Source organism: Lynx canadensis, chromosome C2 (assembly GCF_007474595.2).
Source record: "Lynx canadensis isolate LIC74 chromosome C2, mLynCan4.pri.v2, whole genome shotgun sequence".
Classification (NCBI taxonomy): Eukaryota; Metazoa; Chordata; class Mammalia; order Carnivora; family Felidae; genus Lynx; species Lynx canadensis.
In genome coordinates, this window is record NC_044311.2 from 8,151,625 (window position 1) to 8,170,036 (window position 18,412).

At 48.0% G+C, this 18,412-nt stretch overlaps 1 protein-coding gene across 6 annotated transcripts in view; it reads left to right on the top strand.

Moving 5' to 3' along the window:
• The window catches only part of ZNF621 (zinc finger protein 621), a 68,441-nt gene continuing 50,029 nt past the window's right edge, over positions 1–18,412 (top strand). Inside the window, exons 1-5 of one of the 6 annotated variants that reach the window (XM_030329511.2) lie at positions 1–732; positions 865–950; positions 9,826–9,952; positions 10,524–10,628; positions 12,108–13,903. In XM_030329511.2, coding sequence (XP_030185371.1) covers positions 927–950; positions 9,826–9,952; positions 10,524–10,628; positions 12,108–13,168 — 1,317 coding nt within the window. In that variant the 5' untranslated portion in view covers positions 1–732; positions 865–926 and the 3' untranslated portion in view covers positions 13,169–13,903. Of the gene's footprint in view, positions 951–9,825; positions 9,953–10,523; positions 10,629–12,107; positions 13,904–18,412 lie in introns of those variants that run through there. The other 5 variants (XM_030329512.2, XM_032594650.1, XM_030329509.1 and 2 more) reach the window with 5 other exon arrangements.

The following is an 18,412-nucleotide window of genomic DNA, read 5'->3' on the forward strand; positions in this document are numbered from 1 at the left end:
GAGTCACGTGGGCCGGGCCGCGGAGACCACCGAGATGGGCTGCCTCCGCGAGGCCTAGAGCGGCCCTGGGCGCTCGCGCCCACTTCCGCGTCGGCTCGCAGCTGCCAGCTTTTCGGTGTTCCGAGGGGGAGAGCGTGGGCTCCGGCGAGTTCTACGTGCCAGGTCCGCCCGGCCCCGGCTTAATCGCTTTTCCTGGCGGCTCGTCAGCGTCCCCCTCCCCTAAAGTCGGGCCCGGTGTCGGCTCACCCCGCTCCCTGATGCGGAGCTCCGACGTCCGGGCCTCGCAGAAGCCGCCCGAGGTGGCTGCGCGGCCTTCTAGAGCCCTGGTCCAGCCCCCTGCCCACCGAAGCGTGATCCTCTTTTCTGTCCCAAAGAATTTGGCCCAACAGCCTCCCGCGCCCTCTACTGACGTTTCTGTTTGGGGGTCTCTGATTCCCTGGGCGGAGATCCCGGTCGGGTCTCCGGTCAGCATCAGCCACTGGAACACCGAGTATTTATTTTACTGTTAATCCGCATCTTGCCATCTCTGTCCCTTCTCCTCTCCATCGGCTCCGCTTTAGGGGCAACGTTATGGTTCCTGTAAGCGCGCTTTTAGGTTTGTTCAGACCGAACACCGTAGGGATAGGATTCGTCTTGGATCCCTCAGTCCATTTCGTGTGAATGGTCTCAGGAACGTTCATGGACTGAGCAGGCAGATGGAGAATTGTCCTGAGGACCAGAGCAACTCATGAGGTTGTTGAGGCCATCGGCCACAAGGGGGTCTGATAGAGTCTCCTACCAGTGCTGGAAATGAGACTGGGAAGGCTATAGGCCGCTGTGGGTGTTGCAGGACAGGGTCCATTGCACTCATGGCTCTTCTCTTAGCTCCTAAGGTTCTTGCTTTTCCAAATCAAGAAGACAGTGCTCGAAACCAGGGGACATCAGCCATGCACCAAACAACTTGGCCTCAGGTGAGCTGACCTTCTTTCAGTCTTTTAAAATCACATTAGCTGTCCGGTAATCAGGAAGGGACCGAGAAGGTCCGACTTGGCCACGCTATGATTTCCTCCTTAAATTTGTCTCCACCGCTCTGGCTGTAAATAGTGGTGGAGGAAATCAGAGTTTTGCGTACGAGTGATGAGTTTGGATTGTGTAGGGTTAAGTGGGAAAAGAGGCACCCAAGCTAAGAAGTTCTCTCTGAAGGTGGAAATCCAGGTCATGTGGTGCACGTAAAACTTGCCTGCTGACATCCAAGAAATTCTCTATTGAAAAGATTGTCCCACAGACCGTAGAGGTATCCCAGAGAAACCAGCATTGTTCCTTCCATAGGCACTTTATAAATGCTAGGGGCACAATATTGGATAACACAGACAAGTTTCCTTTTCTCAGAAGATACTGCTGGCAAAATAGACAGTCTTTAAATCAGTAATTACATGTTGCTAAAGTACGGTGCTTCGAAAGTGTAGTCTACATCACCTGGGAAGTCATTAGAATCGCAAATTCTCACGCCCCTGCCCTAGACCCAGGATCAGACTGGGGAGGAGGGTGAGTGGGGCCAGGAATCTGTTGTAACAAGCTCTTCATGTGATTCCTATGCAATTACCTTTTCTAATTTGAGGAACCCCAAAGAAGCTCCCTCTCAAGGTAATAGGGAAGCCCTCATGGAGGAGGTAACATGAGGTTGAGATCTCAAGGATGAGATGGAAACAGTTTTGGAAACTACTGAGGAGACAGCTGAAGAGGAGCTTTCTGGAGAAAAGAATGGCAAAGGCCCTGAAGTCCGGGAGAAAGCCGGGTGTACTCTAGAAACAGGGAGAGATCAGAGAAAGTAGTTCACTGAGGCTGGAGAGGTAGGCTCATCTGTAAAGACTTTGGTTTTTATTCTGAGTTCAGTGGGAAGGCACTAAAGGATTTTAAGCAGGGTAGGTGAGATGGTTGGATTTATTTATTAAAAAGATTTTCCAGGGGCAGTTGGCTGGCTCAGTCAGTTGAGCATGCAACCCTTGATTTTCAGGGTTGTGAGTTCAAAACCCCATGTTGATTACTTAAAAAAATTTTTTTTTTTTCCCCAGTACTATTGGTGAGTTGGTTGTAGAAGGGTATGAATCAGTTAGAAGCATACTGTAGTCTGGGACGCCTGGGTGGCTCGGTCAGTTAAGCATTCGACTCTTGTTTTCTGCTTAGCTCATGATCCCCTGGTTTGTGAGATCAAGCCTGCATCGGGCTCTGCCCTGATAGTGCAGAACCTGCTTGGGATTCTCTCTCTCCCTTTCTCTCTCTGCCCCTCCCCTGCTCATGCTCTGTCTCTCTCTCTTTCAAAATTAAAAAAAAAAAAAAAAAAAAAAAAAGCATATTGTAGTCCAGATAAGAGATAAATGTTGTCTTTTTTTTTTAAATAGACTTTATTTTTAGAGAAGTTTTGGGTTTATAGTAAAATGGACTGGAAAGCACAGAGAGTTTCTATATACCCCTTGCCTCCATAGATGCATAGGATAGCTCGTTATCTTTAAATATGTATATAGATCGATAGATAGATAGATAGATTGATTGATTGCTTAAGTAAACTCTGCCCCCAATGTGGGGCTCAAACTTGTGACCTCAAGATCAAGAGTTGCATGCTCTACCGACTGAGCCAGCCAGGCTCCCTTAAGAAATTTTTTTGAGTGTAAATTGACACACAGTGTCACCTTAATTGAAGTGTACAACATAGTGATTTGACAAGTTGATACATTATGCTATCCCCACCACAAGCATAATTACCATCTGTCACCATGTAACATTGTTACAATGTCATTCACTATATTCATTATGCTGTATCTCTTATTCCTGTGACTTATTCATTCCATAAATGCAAGACTGTGTCTCCCACTCTCCCCTCACCCATTTTGTCCAACTCCCCACCTCTGCAACCATTAGTTCTCTGTATTTATAGATCTGATTCTTTTTGTTTATCATTTTTTTAGATTCCACATATGAGTGAAATCGTATAGCATTTGTCTTTCTCAGTCTGATTTATTTCACTTAGCATAATACCCTCTGTCTCCATTCATGTTGTTTCAGATGGCACGATCTCATCTGTTTTTATGTCTGCATAATATTTCAGTGTGCGTACATGTGTGTGTGTGTATCTCACATCTTCCTTATCTGTTTGTCTATTGATGGACACTTAGGTTGCTTCCATATTGTGGCTATTTAAATAATGCTGCCGTAACATAGGGGTTCCCCAATTTTTTTTTTTGAATTAGTGTTACTGTTTCCTTTGGGTAAATACCCAGTACTGAAATTATTGGATCATATGGTATTCTATTTTTATTTTTTGAGGAACTTCCATATTGTTTTCCACAGTGGCTGCACCCAGTGCACAAGAGTTCCTTTTTCTCCATATCCTCGCCAACACTTGTTATTTCTTATCCTTTTGGTTTTAGCCATTCTCACACATGTAAGGTGATATCTCATTGTGGTTTCGATTTGCAGATCCTGATGATGAGTAATGTTTTTGTTTTTTGTTTTTTGTTTTTTAATTTTTAATTTTTATTTATTTTTGAGAGAGAGACAAAGCACGAACAGGGGAGGGGCAGAGAGAGAGGGAGACACAGAATCCAAAGCAGGCTCCAGGCTCTGAACTGTCAGCACAGACCCCAACGCGGGGCTTGAACCCATGAACCATGAGATCATGGCCTGAGCTGAAGTTGGATGCTCAACCGAGGGAGCCAACCAGGCGCCCCTGATGAGTAATGTTGAGCATCTTTTCATGTGTCTGTTGGCTCTCTGTAGGTGGTCTTTGGAGAAATGTCTATTCAGGTCCTCTGCCCATTTTTTAATCAGATTTTTTTTTTTTTTGTTCTTTTTTGGTGTTGAGTTGTATAAGTTCTTTATATATTTTGGATATTAACCTTTTAATGGATATATCATTTGTAAATATCTTCTCCCGTTCAATAGGTCGTCTTTTTGTTTTGTTGATGGTTTTCTTTGCTGTGCAAAAGCTTTTTATTTTGGTGTAGTCCCAGTAGTTTATTTTTGCTTTTGTTTCCCTTAGAAGACACATCTAGAAAAATGTTGCTGTGGCTGATGTCAGAGAAATTACTGCCTGTGTTCTCTTCTAGGGCTTTTATGGTTTCAGGTCTCTCATTTAGGTCTTTAATCCAGCCTGAATTCATTGAAGATACTATCTTTTCACCATTGTATACTCTTGCCTCCTTTGTTACAGATTAATTAATGTAACTGTGGATTTATTTCTGGACTCTATTCTCCATTGGTCTATGTGTCTGTTTTGTACCAGTACCATACTGTGTTGATTACTACAACTTTGTAGTGTATCTTGAAATCTGGAATTGTGATAACTTCAGCTTTGTTTTTCTTTCTCAGGATTGCTTTGGCTATTCTTAGCCTCCTCATAATCAACATTGCCCCACCAGAGTGGTACTTCTGTTACAATGATGAACATACCTTGACACATCACAGTCACCCAAAGTCCACAGTTTACATTAGGGTTCACTCTTGGTGCAGAACATTCCATGGGTTAAAAATGTATGACATGTATCCATCATTATAGTATCATACAGGGTAGTTTCAAGGTTCTAAGAATCCTCTGTGCTGTACGTGTTCATCCCTATCTCCCTGGCAACCATTGATCTTTTTACTGTCTCCATAGTTTTGTCTTTGCCAGAATGTTATGTAGTTGGAATCCTACAGTATGTAGCTTTCACAGATTGGTTTCTTTCACTTCGTTATATGCATTTAAGTTTCTTCTATGACTTTTCATGGCTTGATAGCATTATTCTTTTTAGTGCTGAATAACATCCCATAGTCTGGATGTACTACGTTTTATCCATTCGCTTACTGAAGGACATCTTGATTGCTTCCAAGTTTTGACAGTTGTGACTAAAGCTGCTGTAAATGTCTGTGTGCAGATAGAAGTTTTCAACTCATTTGGGAAGATCCCCAGGAGCATGATTGCTGGATCATATGGCAAGAGCATGTTTAGTTTTGTAAGAAACTGCCAAACTGCCTTCCAAAGCGTCTGTACCATTTTGCACTCCCACCAGCCATGATGAGAGTTCCTTTTGCTCCCCGTCCTCTCCAGCATTTGGTGTTTTCAGTGTTCTAGATTTTGGCCGTTGCTATAGGTGTCTAATGTATCTCAGTGTTTTAATGCACATTTTCCTGTTGACATATGAGGTAGAGCATCTCTTCATATACCTCTGTTGCATCTGTGTATCTCTGCGAGGTGTCTCTTCTGGTCTCTTGCACATTTTGTAATGGGATTGTTTGTTAACCTTTGAGATTTAAGAGCTGTTTGTATACTTTTGGCCTTTTCAACTGTTTTCTTCCTGTCGGCCTATTTTCTCACTTTATTATAGTATTACCCTATTTTTTCTTTCATTTTTTTTATCTTTCTGAAGTTTATCTATTTTGGGAGGGAGAAGGAGAGAGTGTGTGAGTTGGGGAGGGGCAGAGGGAGAGCGAGATAATCCCAAGTAGGCTCACACTTGTCAAGGCAGAGCCTGACACGCTGCTCAATCCAAGAACCGTGAGATCATGACCTGAGCTGAAATCAAGAGTCGGACGCTTAACCGACTGAGCCACTCAGGTTCCCCTTTCTTTCAGTGTTTAAAAGGAAGATTTGGGTGCCTGGGTGGCTCAGTTGGTTAAGCGTCCGACTCTCGGTTTGGGCTCAGGTCATGATCTTAAAGTTTTGTGAGTTCAAGCCCCGTGTCAGGCTCTGCACTAACAGTGTGGAGCCTGCTTGGGATTCTCTCTCTCTCTCTCTCTCTCTCTCTCTCTCTCTCTCTCCACGCCCCCCGCTCCCCCACTCATGCTGTCTCTCTCGAAATAAATAAACAAACTTGAAAAAAAAAGAAAAGGAAATCACAGTACAATAAAAGATCTAAATCAAGGTCTCAGAATTTTGTGTAAACACTAAGACAGAAATCCAAAAGTATCGGTATTGCATCTCAGATTTTCCCCATTAATTTAAAAACTTAAATTTACATGCCTAAGAAGTCATTAAATGAAACTAGAATTAACAAACATGCCAAATGCTTCCCTTTTAACTGTAGACACAGCTCTGAGTTACTGAGTTTTACCAAAAAAACCACGTCTTTAAATGTGTATCCAGTGTTCAGTGCAATGTGGTGAAAAAGCAACATTGAATAGAATTTGACTGTATTAACCTAAATACACTTACTGCTTATGTACATCCTACAGTGCAACTGAGAAAAGCTGAAAATTGTTTACCAGTGATAGTTTAACTCAATTGTTCTTTGATGAATGTTTGGCTTCGAAAGAGGAAGCATAAATCTGAGGTATTGGCTTTTTAACGTAAGGTTTAATTCCTGCTCATCTTTTCTTTTGAAACTTCTTTTCTTCAAAATGTTTTGGGTAGTCTTCTACATTTACTTTTCCAGATGACTTTATTCTTCTTATTATTATTAAAAAAATTTTTTTTTAACATTTATTTATTTTTGAGAGACAGAGAGAGACAGAGAATGAACAGGAGGAGGGGCAGAGAGAGAGGGAGACACAGAATCCGAAGCAGGCTCCAGGCTCCGTGCTGTCAGCACAGAGCCCAATGCGGGGCCCGAACCCACGGACCGGGAGATCATGACCTGAGCCGAAGTTGGATGCCCAACTCACCAAGCCACCCAGGTGCCCCTATTCTTATTATTTTTAAAATTAGGCTGTACACCCAGCATGGGGCTTGAACTCATAGCCCTGAGGTCAAGAGTCACACGCTCTGTGAACTGTGCCAGATAGGTGTCCCTCAGATGACTTTAAATGACCTCTTTTCTCTGCACAGATGTCATTGACTTTTTTTGGTGGGGGAGTGGATGTTATTGAATTCCTAGGCACAATTGGACATAATTGTCCAATTAATTAATTATTGGACATAGTTGACTTGTTCATAAATTTGATTCTTCCCCTTTGGAAACAGTGTTTCTGCTTTATTTACTTTCAGTTCTCTTTATCTTGGTCTTGCACATTTTTGTTAGGTCTAATCTTAGCCCTTTGTATATGAGTGGCATCTTATGTTCTTCCGTTTTATCTTCTTTTCTTTTTTTTTCCTAAGGATTTTATTTGTAAATAATCTGTATATCCATCACGGGGCTTGAACTCACAGCCCTGAGATCAAGAGTTGCATGCTCCGCTGACTGAGCCAGCCAGCTGCCCACCATTTTATCTTCTAATTGCTAAGGTATTTAGGAAAACCAGTGATTCTGGTTTACTTATCCTATCCCTAGATAACTTAATGAGTTATTTTGTCAGTTCTAAATATTTACCATTTGTGGGGCACCTGGTTGGCTCAGTCGCTTAAGCCTCCAACTTGGGCTCAGGTCACGATCTCGCAGTTTGTGGGCAGCTCATGGTAAGGTATCCGTCCACTTTACAGGAAATGCTCTGGCATTTTCCTTATGGTGGTATTTGCTGCTGTTTCCTGACCCTCTTCATAAGTTTAAAAAATTTTATTTACGGTCAAACCATTTTTGAAATTCTTTTAGCAAATTCATATTAAGCATCCAGTATCTGCCAGGCAGGCACTGTGCTGTGTATTAGCGAGCCGGTGATGAGCAAAACAGAGTCCTTGCCTCATGGACCTCCGTTCTGCTGGAGAGGGATCGATCATGAACAATATAGTTTGTTGGGTGATGAGAAAGGCTGTGGAGAAAAATAAGGTGAGGTACATAGGGGCCATCCACAGGAGGAAGAAAAAACGTGTAACCCAACTACCTTAAAGCAGTATGTTTTCCTCTAATTCTAGGCAGGTTCCCCCCCCCCCCCCCCCCCCATATTCTGGAACCCTGGGATTATGTGGTAGGAGCTGGAGAGGACAGTGGGGGAGGAAGAGATTGGTGGTGCCAGGCTGGAAGGAGGAAGTTGTGGGACCAGCCCTGGAGGCGTTAGGAGGTGAGGTTTGACTTGCCGTAAGCGGAGGTGAACTTCGGTTCACCTGCGAGCCTGTGCTTGCTGTCCTCAGAGGCCTTCCCGCCTCGGTGAGCGTGACTACTTCAGGCCATCATGGTTCTGCCTAGTGGGGGGATTTGGGGCTTGGATTTGGGGGGCCTTTCGGGCCTCGTCCTCGCCTAGTTTAAAGGCCAGCTCTTGCTTTGAAGAATGTCCACATTTGTTGTTCTTTCAGTGTCTCCTTTTGAACCAGGTTCCCTCCTTCTGGTTGTTTTAAAAGGACACCCTCATAAGGACCCAGCGTAGAGTGGCCACCAAAGCAAGAGGGCCAGTATTTATCCTTGGGATGCGTTTCCTCCCGCTTCCTGCAAGAGCAGTTAGGGCTCCTTCCCTTCGCCCTGGCCCTGGCCCTGATGCCAGTGCAAGGCTGCTGCCCGGAGAGACGGTGGTGCACAGGGAGGGGCTTTGCTGAGCCGCCCGGGGGAGGCGTTCCTGTTTTTGGTGGCTGAAAGAGCAAAGCTGACTGCATAGGGTCCCGTGTGTCTCCCTGGAGGCGGATTCGAGGCGAGAGGGCACAGAAGTCACGAAACCTCCTCCAACGTGGGAGTCTGGTTTCTGTGGTCCCTACACCCCGACTGTGGAAGCAGAGAAAGGAGCCAGTGGCCACCATCAGGGACGGCCCTCGGGCTCTATGGGAGATTCAGAGGCTCTGGCTCGCAGGGTGGCGTGCGGGGTTTGGAAATAGCCGACCCCTCCGTCCACACTGGGGGAGGGAGTCCCCGTGGCTTGGTGGGAGCATGGTAGAGGTGGGTAGACAGGCGCTGTTGGGAGTGAGGAGTTTGAGAAGCTGTTCTCCAAAGATGGGGCAGCACCCAGTAATGCTGAGGAGCAGGGGTGAGCCGTGTTTTAGGGGAGGCTCATGAGCCCAGTACGGGAGGCAGCTCGGTGTGTGGGAAGAGCCCAGGTTTGCTGTTTGACCGTCCCCGTCCGATCTGGGCTGAAATCCCAGCTCAACCAGTTCCTGGCTGTGTGGTGTTGGGTAGAGTCATTAATCTTTCTCAGCCTTCGTCTCATCATGTGAAAATGGGCTTAATAAATCCTGCCTCACATAGATGTTTTCAGATGAAGTGAAATACATGTTTTGAAAATACCCACCTAAGAGCCTGGTGCCTAGGGTCTTCATCGACAAGAATTGATGCCCCTCATCCTTGGGGAGATGGCGGGGGCTGCAGGGGGAGGCAGAGAGCGGCCGTCTTGGCAGATGGGGACGGAGCTCGAGACTGGGGGATGAATCTTTCTCAGAGACGGGGCACTGCCGACCTTCTCTGGAGACGGGGGGGGGGGGGGGGGGTGTTCAGAGAAGAGGCCGGAACAGGCAGGCTGCAGGTTGCCTTGGAGAGAGCTTTCTGACCAGCCAAGGGGGTATATAACATGCTGGAAATAGCTTTAAGGTGTGCCTCTTCTCTGCACTAGTCGGGACGGCAGGGAAGGCTGAGGAGACGCTGGGTGCAGGGAACAAAAGTGGGCTGAGCTTGTTTGGGTGGGTGGAGACAGGGTGAGTGGCAGCGGCCGGCAGGGGCCGGTGTGTACAGAAGCCGGTGGCAGGATTGTGGATACAAGAGGGTGGGAGGTACAGAGGGACGGAGTCAGGAACGTGGGGGTTGATGCCCTAAGCAGGCGGGGAGCCCCCACTGCCAGGCTGCGAGATTGGGAGGACAGTTTGGGCCCCCAGAGCCGTGCGGAGGGGAGAGTGTTGGGGTGCTCCCTTTGGAAGTGGAGCGGTGGCTGAGGGCTTGCCCCTGTGGGGTGCCGGGTGCTGTTCTCGGTAGAGCAGACCTCCCATGCGGCTCAGAGTTGCAGATCCTGGGAGGTCCACCGCCTCCCTGCAGCCCAGGTCCCTCTTCTGCCCCCACTTAGAGCTTGACCGGGGACATGTTGTTTCAGGAGCCGGTGACCTTTGAGGATGTGGCCGTGTACTTCACCCAGAATCAGTGGGCCAGCCTGGACCCCATGCAGAGGGCCCTGTACCGGGAGGTGATGCTGGAGAATTATACGAACATGGCTTCCCTGGGTAAGGCCCCTCTCCGTGGTCCTTTGTGATATTTCAACATCTTCCTCTGATGTTTTGGGGCTTTGAACTCCTGAGGTTAATTCTGCAGTCACGAGCTTCTGCAGATGTCGGGTGAAGAAATCCCTGGTCCCCTCACGTGTTGAAATCAGACTTCCCTATATGTCCCAGGGCAGGGTGTGGTTCTGGGCCCTGAGCGAAGGGACTCTTGTGTCCCAGGTGAGCCCTTGGTTCCTCCATGCTGCCGGTGTTCTGGGGATGTTGGTTTTCTGCCTATGGGGGAGTCTCCCAGGATATCAGCACCTGTGTTCTTCCTGAAGGCATCTCTTTGTTTAGGTCAGGGCGAGATTGCAGTTTCTCCCTGAGGAGAATTGCTGTCTCCTCGGCCTTACCTTGGAGCACAGTGTGGAGCCCTTCCGCAGAACCCCTGGGTAGCTCACTGGGCATTTCATTCTTCCTCCCCCTGCCCCCACCCCCCCAACCTGTTGTAGGGTGGGCCAAGAGAGATCTCAGGAAAACTATGGAAGTCTCCCTTCGACTCTCAACTTGTTTGTCCTTTTTCTTGCTGGAGTAGCATTTCCATTCCCCAAACCTGTTCTGGTCTCCCACCTGGAGAGAGGGGAAGCGCCATGGGGCCCAGATCCCTGGGAAGCAGAGGTTTTGAGAGGCATCTGTCCAGGTGAGTAAGAGAACCTAGCAGTTTGGGTTTTGCCTTCCCAGTTTATTTTACATTTTTTTATTTGTTTTAAGTAGGCTCCACACCCAGCATGGGACTTAAACTCATGACCCTAGGATCAAGAGTCAGAGGCTCCACGGACTGAGCCAACCAGGCACCCCTGCCTTCCCAGTTTATTGGAAATGGTTCTTCTGCAGCAGAGAACATGGCTCCCTGTTCTTTATAAGGCACTACTCCACGCACTCTCTGACCTCTGCCCAGTTTCCAGCCCCAACCTGGGAAAACCAGTCCCTGGGAATGCGTGGCCACTGACCTGCCACCGAAAATCCGTGACCCAGTAGCTCCTAAACCACTTCTTTTCTCACTTACCAATGGAAATACTTAATTGTATGCCAATTTTATGCCAAGAAGTAGATTTCAGCCATACTTTAAGGAAAGTATGATTCTGTGGGTCAAACTGAATTATTTGTGCCACAGCTGTGACTTCTGTTTTTAGGCCTTCAGCAATGATAAAAAAAATGCCTTAACTTTCCTTTTTAGTATTTAAATCACCTGTAATTTGTGTAGGTCATGATCGTTAGGTCTGCATTATATTTGTCTCACATACAGCTGTAGAGGGAAAGGCAAGGACTTCTCCCAACCACTGCACCCAACACACACCCACACCCACACCCACACACCCCCACCCAACACATACAGACTAAAATTTACCTGAGTCCGCTGGCTGGTCCTGGGAGTTCTCGATTGCTTGGATTTTCTTTGTTTTGGAAGGAAGTTTCCAGGCCTCACTTCTCTCATCTATGCTGTGATTTTGTAAACAGTGGTTCTTCTAGCAGAAATGCCCCTGTGGCCTACAGCTCTCCAGTTCAATTTGTGTCCCAGTGCACTTTCTGAAAGAGTCTTTTGTCCCAGAATATTATGTGGAATATCTAAAAATCACTGGGCCAGTATTTGGAATTTAGGGTGGCTTCCTGGCTTCCAGGTGGGACGTTGAGCTCCAGTGTTTTTGAGTTTGGTTTGCAGCCTGCTGGCCCTCTGGTCGTGCGGGAGCTGCTGTCGTGTCTCCCTGGGAGCCCTGACTTCTTTTCTCTTCGGCATCTCTCCCTCTCTCCCCTTCTCTTTTGAAACATTTCCATTTCTTGCTGATCTCTCTTACCTCTCCCATTCTGTTTCCTCTCTTTTCCCACCTGCTGCCTTCTTCCTGTCCATTCTGGAAGCCCTCATCGTGCCCCTTTCACCTGCCTCAGTCCACTTTCCAGCCTTCCTCACAGGAGGCACTTCCTGGTCCGTTTCCAGGGTCATCGCTTCTCCAGCCATACATTGTTGTTTTCCTTTTTCTCTCTTGTCCTCCCGTGTGGGTGCTTGTAGCCATTTCGTGAGAATATTTTTTAAAATCACGTTCCACAAGAGAACACGGGGAGCCCTGCATCCTGTTCCCCTTCCGGTGTGGTAACCAGGAACACCTGTGGTTTCTTTGGGCAGGTGGTGAGTCCCGGATCAGGAACGAAGAGCCGGCTGGAAAGCGGGAAGCCTCTGAAGAGGCAGAGTGGCACAGAATGCCAGGAGGAGGGCTTCTCAGAAACGTTTCCCAGCACTTTGACTTTAAAAGCAAGGCGACATGGCAGACTTTCAGCCTGAATCCGAATCTGATACTTCGGGGGGGAATGAAGTTCTATGAGTGTAAAGAATGTGGGAAAATCTTCAGGTACAACTCAAAGCTGATTCGGCACCAGATGAGTCACACCGGGGAGAAGCCCTTCAAATGTAAGGAATGCGGCAAAGCCTTTAAGTCCAGCTATGACTGTATTGTCCATGAGAAAAACCACATCGGAGAGGGGCCCTACGAATGCAAGGAGTGCGGCAAAGGTTTGAGTTCCAACACGGCCTTGACACAGCATCAGAGGATCCACACTGGAGAGAAGCCGTACGAGTGCAAGGAGTGTGGAAAGGCCTTCCGCAGGAGCGCAGCCTATCTCCAGCATCAGAGATTGCACACTGGGGAGAAACTCTATAAATGCAAAGAGTGTTGGAAAGCTTTCGGCTGCAGGTCACTCTTTATCGTCCACCAGAGGATTCACACAGGGGAGAAGCCCTACCAGTGTAAGGAGTGTGGCAAGGCCTTCACTCAGAAGATAGCTTCCATCCAGCATCAGAGGGTCCACACCGGAGAGAAGCCCTATGAATGCAAGGTGTGTGGGAAAGCGTTCAAATGGTATGGCAGTTTTGTTCAGCACCAGAAATTGCACCCTGTGGAGAAGAAGGCCGTCAAGGTTCTTGGGCCATCCCTGAGGAGTCCCCAGTGCCCCTCTTCAGCCCTATCTGCTGTTCCTCTCCAGGGCCCATGCTCTGCTCCAGCCGTGGCCGTGCCTTCACTGACCTTTCCACATGCTGTGCTCGTCCCTACCTCTGGGCCTTTGTTCATGCTACTGCCCGCATCCGGAATGCCTTCCTCACCTGTCCAAATAGTGCGTGTCTTCCAGGGCCTTCCTCCCCCTGTGAAGCCTTCCCCAGTTATTCTGACCCCTTCCCCACACCCCTCCTGAGCTTTATCTCGGCACCCTTGAGGCTCTTAGGCCCAGCACATCTTCAGCCTCGCTTGTTTTGTTTGTATTTTTTTTCTCCGCTTACATGCATTACAGTTGTTTCGGCATAAACTCCATTATAATCTATATATATTGAAAGACTATGTTTGTAGATTTTTCCTCCGGTAGAAAGTGTAACCGCTTGGCTTTTGCACTGGTCTCTCAGGCTTTCACAGTAATGGCTGGATCTGCACTGTGGGGGTGCTGATGTTGGAAGTGCTGGTAGGACACTTTGTTGCATTAGAGTATCTGGGAGAGAGCCCCTTCCCCGCCCCCGCCCCCGACCCCGGCAAGGTCATTGTGATTGGAGCCAGGCAGCTCCGGGGAAGCCAGGAGGCTGCCAGGAACTTGGGGCAGGCTGGGAAGAGCGCTGGGATCTGCTTCCAGCAGCGGACTCAGAAATTAATGCAGATTGCTCAGCGGGCTAAGGTGGTCCATTAACAGAACCGAGGTTATGTTGCCCTCGGCGTGGGTCATTGAGCGTCTCCTGTGTCTGTGCAAAAGGTCATGTGAAATAACCAGTGGAAAACAACAGTGTGTATGCAGTAATAGCGATCATTTATGTGACTGAGAGCAATCATGTCTTTAAACACAAATCGGTTTTTTTTTTTTTTTCCCTGTAGTTTTGCTCTGGAGATCTAGATGTTTCTTTTTAACTTTTCCTAAGTAAATATACACCAAGGTATTCGTCTTCGTTCCATGTGTTGTGTCCATTTTTCCTGGTGGGCATTCTGGTTTTCTGTTTGCAAGCTTTGGCTCCTGCGTTCTGTGTGCTCCAGATAGCATGAATTGTAAATATGAATTTGACGAATTATGAAAGCAGTAGCATCAGTGTAAAGCCAACTTGGGGGAAATCTGAATAAGCCTCTAAAGCTATTTTTTAGACATAGAGGGAGCTGTGTGATGGGTCAGTGGCTAGGCTTATGTGATAGGTCAGTGAAGCAGGATTTTGGATTGCTCTTAGTTTGGGCCTTGATGGCGATCTTTTACAATGCTGCAAAGGCCTGTATGAAGCAATTTCTGGAGAAAGAATTTGAGTCCTGCATTATCAGCATTAATTTAAAGTAACTCCTTAAACATTGATGGAAGCAGTCATACATTTTATTCTTTTCTGTTGCTCTTGCTACCTAGATGTTTCTCCACAGCAGTTAACAGAAAAACCTTTAAATTAGTGGCTGTTGAACTTCACCGTGTGTCTGAATAACCTGGTGTAAAAAGAGTAATTTTCTAGCCTAACTCCCAGAAGTTCTAATTTTGGATATCTGAGCTGATGCCTAGACATACATTGAGAGAGACGCTCTAAGCAGAAAATGGCTGTGGGCTGTTTGGAGGTTGATATGTTGATACAGGGTTTGGGGGAGACTGCCTGATTTCACAGTGGATCTTCGAGAGAGAGACAGAGAGACCTCTAAAAGCAGGGCAGGTGGTGTTGGTTTAGAAGAAGAGAGAAAAGCAACTGAAATATGGCCAGTAGGGAGAGAGAGAGAGAGAGAGAGAGAGAGAGAGAGAAAGAGGGAAAGAAAGAAAGAGAAATAGAGAAAGAGGGAGAGAAAGAGAAAGAAAGAAAGAAAGAAAGAAAGAAAGAAAGAAAGAAAGAAAGAAAGAAAGAGGCAAAGATGTCTGAGGTGGCTCTGAGGCGTTCTAGAAGTCTCCCCTGCCAGAGGCTTGCAGGGGTTGACATTGGCTACCTTTTGCTGTTTGCTTCTTGGCTGAAGTAATGAAGAAATATGTTCGTATTATAAGTTAATTCCCCTCCAAGGAGCTCTTGGGTTCAAGGTAGCACAGACCGGCTGCTGGGAACGATCAGGAACTGAACAATGGTAAGAACAGCATACAACAGGGTCTGGGATGTGACAAAAGGTGGTGCTCAGAGCAGTGTTTGCAGGCTTGGATGCGTTCTTTAGCAAACGAGTTTGAGGCCTTGAATTCAGAAAGCTGGGGATGGTGTTTGGTGGTGGGAAACAAATTAAGCAAAAACTAAAGACAAGAAAAACAGACCCAGAAAACCCAAATCAAAGTTGGCAAAGATCAAATCCACAGCAGAGTTTTTAGTGAAAATGGTAGCTGGACATGTTAGCATCCATGGCCTCCTGAAACCCCAGTAAAACGGTAAATGGTTAACAATGGAAAGGCACAAACTTACAAGGACGTTGAAAATATGATGCCAACAGTTTGGAGGCTGGAAGGCGGGTGAAGAGTTGTGACTTTGAACAGCCGCACTGGGGGATGCCGAGCAGCCGTCCTATGTGGCAGATTTCCCACAGCGACTTGGGAATTGAAGATTCACGTTTCTGTGGAGGTGGAGGGTGCTGGTGGGGCTACAAGAACAGGAGAATTTGCTAAGTCTTTACAAAGCACTAAGATTCTCAGGTCGCCCCTATCCCTCTATTCTCTGGAGCAGTAAAACAGTTTTGGAGGTCATGGGTACGATGCCGAATGTCAAATGCTTCTCCCTCCCTTCTAGCCTTCTGCCCCCGCTTCCATCCAGAATGCTGCCCACTGGACTTGTGTACCTTCTCAGCTGGGAATCAGAAGAACTTTCTTTGGGAGAGGAAAGAGCGATGATCCTGACATATCCGATTCCTCAGTGAAATGGCTCTTTAGACATTCCAGCTGTGCACATAGAGCTTCTTAGCCAGGTTCCCCGTGCCCAGCCCCCCCAGCCAGCTTTTTATCACTCCGTTCTTAGATATAAACAAATAGCCAAGGATGTGAAAGAGGCCGGGGCAAGGAAAAAGAAAGCCCACTTGGAACAGACTGTGTGGGAAGAAGCAAATTTATTCTAAGCTTGGAGAAGAGGTTTGCATCTATGAAACAGATGCAAACCTTTTTGCTCCAAAAAAGGGAAATTCAGAGAATGGAAAAAGACCTCTTGAAAACTAACCGTTGATACCAGAAATGAGACTGAGAATAAGCACTGGAAAATACAGTCAAGGAAATCACCCAGGGAAGCATAGCCAAAAAGAGGTGAAAGCAGCACAAAGAGGGGTGCAGTGTAGGTGACCTGACAGGCGCTAAGAGAGAGAGGAAGAGAGAAACAAATGCTACAAGAAATGCTTCTGGAAGATTTCCCAGAACTGAAGCCTAGGGTTCCATGCCTTCATCAGCACATGTTAAGGGGGAGCACCAGGTACTTGGAGTAAGGTTACCCAGCCTCAGGCCTCCATGCCTCTCCTGGCAGGAACGAGGAAGGACTCCAGACCCATACCCCAACCTCCGGTTCCCCAGCCTTCTAGTCCTGAGCCCGGGGGCCGTCTCCGCACGCACCACAGGCTTCCCTCGGTCGCCGCCGGGAGCCCTGAACTCCCAGGATAGCGCAGCGTCTTGCAAATTTAGTCCTCTAGGCCTCTGTGCATCCCCCTGTTGTCTTCATCTCTTACTTCAACTCCTGAAAACCTTCCTTTGCTCTGTTCCCTGAAATGGCCCATCCACTGGTAGCAAAACGTCCCGTACGCTCAGCCTCTCAGAACATTGTTTGTATCTTTGTGCTCTGGTCCAAACCTGCCTGTTCCTTGAGGATTCTGCTTCCCCAACCCGACAGGGTGGCCCCTTTTCTTTGACGCTGCTGATACCGGATACCCTGGATCCTCTTTGTTTCTCTTTGCCCGTTCCAGGCCATTCTTCGCCCCTCTGCTCTCCTAAAAACCACCTTTGAATCTCATGTCATCAGGCTGTACTGCTGGGCTTCTGGGTCCCATGCCATTATTCCTGGAAGCTTTTAGCTGCTGGCCTGCTGTCGTTCTCTTCAATGTTCTTCTTTTTTTTTCCTTCAAGTTTATTTTGAGAGAGGGAGGGAGAGGTAGAGAATCCCAAGCAGGCTCTTCGTTCTCAGCTTGGAGCCTGGTGTGGGGTGTGGGGCTCAATCGCACGAACTGTGAGACCACGGCCTGAGCCGAAATCAAGAGGCAGACGCTTAACTGAGCCACCCAGGCGCCCCTGTTCAACATTATTCTTAATTCCCGGTGATTGCAATAGCTGATCTTTCCAGTACCTCACCCTCTCCTTTCCTTTCTGGTCCTCCATTTTACCTCGGCCCCTCCCCTGATCAGATCCTAGACCTTGTTGCTACCGAACACGCACATCTTACGGTGCCCTCAGCACTTTAAATACCCTGCCGGTGCCACCTCCTTCCGGTGTATTCCCTTAAGAATCCTGATGCGGACTGTCCTTCGCTTCCTTCGTGCCTGTCCTTTCTCCTTCGCCCAGCTTGAATTCCATGCTCACCTGTTAGGACATTCCTTCACAGTCTCCCTGAACTCCCCGTCCTCTTGCTTAGCCGTGTGCACTTGGTAAAACCCCACCCGTGACCAAACGCAGCTTGTTTGCCTTCCTGGTGCCTGCACGTTCACTACCAAAAGTGAGCGGGGCAAACTGCCATGCTCAATCGTTTTCGCGAAAGTTCGTGGCCAGTAACTGCAAGTAGGCCCTTGATGCTTCCTGACCGTCATACGGTATTTCTGGGGTCCACGTCCCTCCCCCACTTCCCTCGACCACTATTCTGGAGCTTCTGTCTTCTGGATTCTGCGGTGCGTCCCTCTCCGTCCTTGGGCCCAGCCGCTGGTCATCTCTGCCCTCCGCCGGGAGAACAGTGAGCTCCAGGGAGCCTGGGTGACCCGCGAGGACACGTGGGGCCACCTTGGCGCGCCACCTTTCCAGCTTGGGGTATCTGGTCTTCCACCACCGTATTCGCAATCACTTCCGCTAAGGCACGGCCACCTCTAAGGTTCCCCCGCACAGCAGTCCGCTTCTGGTTCCTAACTCTTGTGTCCAGGTGCTGACTGCAGATCCCCCTCAACTAGCGTTAAGCGAAAAGAGAGTTGTTAACCTATTAGTGGTTAACGTGCAGGATTTCCAAGAGGGAGCCAAGGGAGGATGCCACAGTGGCAGAAGCCGAGGAGAGTAACTGACAATGGCAGCACCCAGTGGTTCAGCGGGAACCCAGCCGCTGCTGGTGTCTGTGACTGGATGTCACCTAACCCCACTGGAGAGCGGGACCACCAGGAGGTGGAGAAAGGCAAGTACCCGCACGACCGTTTTGGTAGGAGACTGCAGGGCACCGTCGTCTTCTGTCTTCAAGGGCGTACCTGCCACTGAGGTCGATTATATGTGTACATCGGAGGAGCAAGGGCTTCCAGGAAATACCTTTTGGATTCTACCTGGGAAAGTGAGGTTTACAAGGGGGAGAAGTCCTGAAATGGGGAAAGG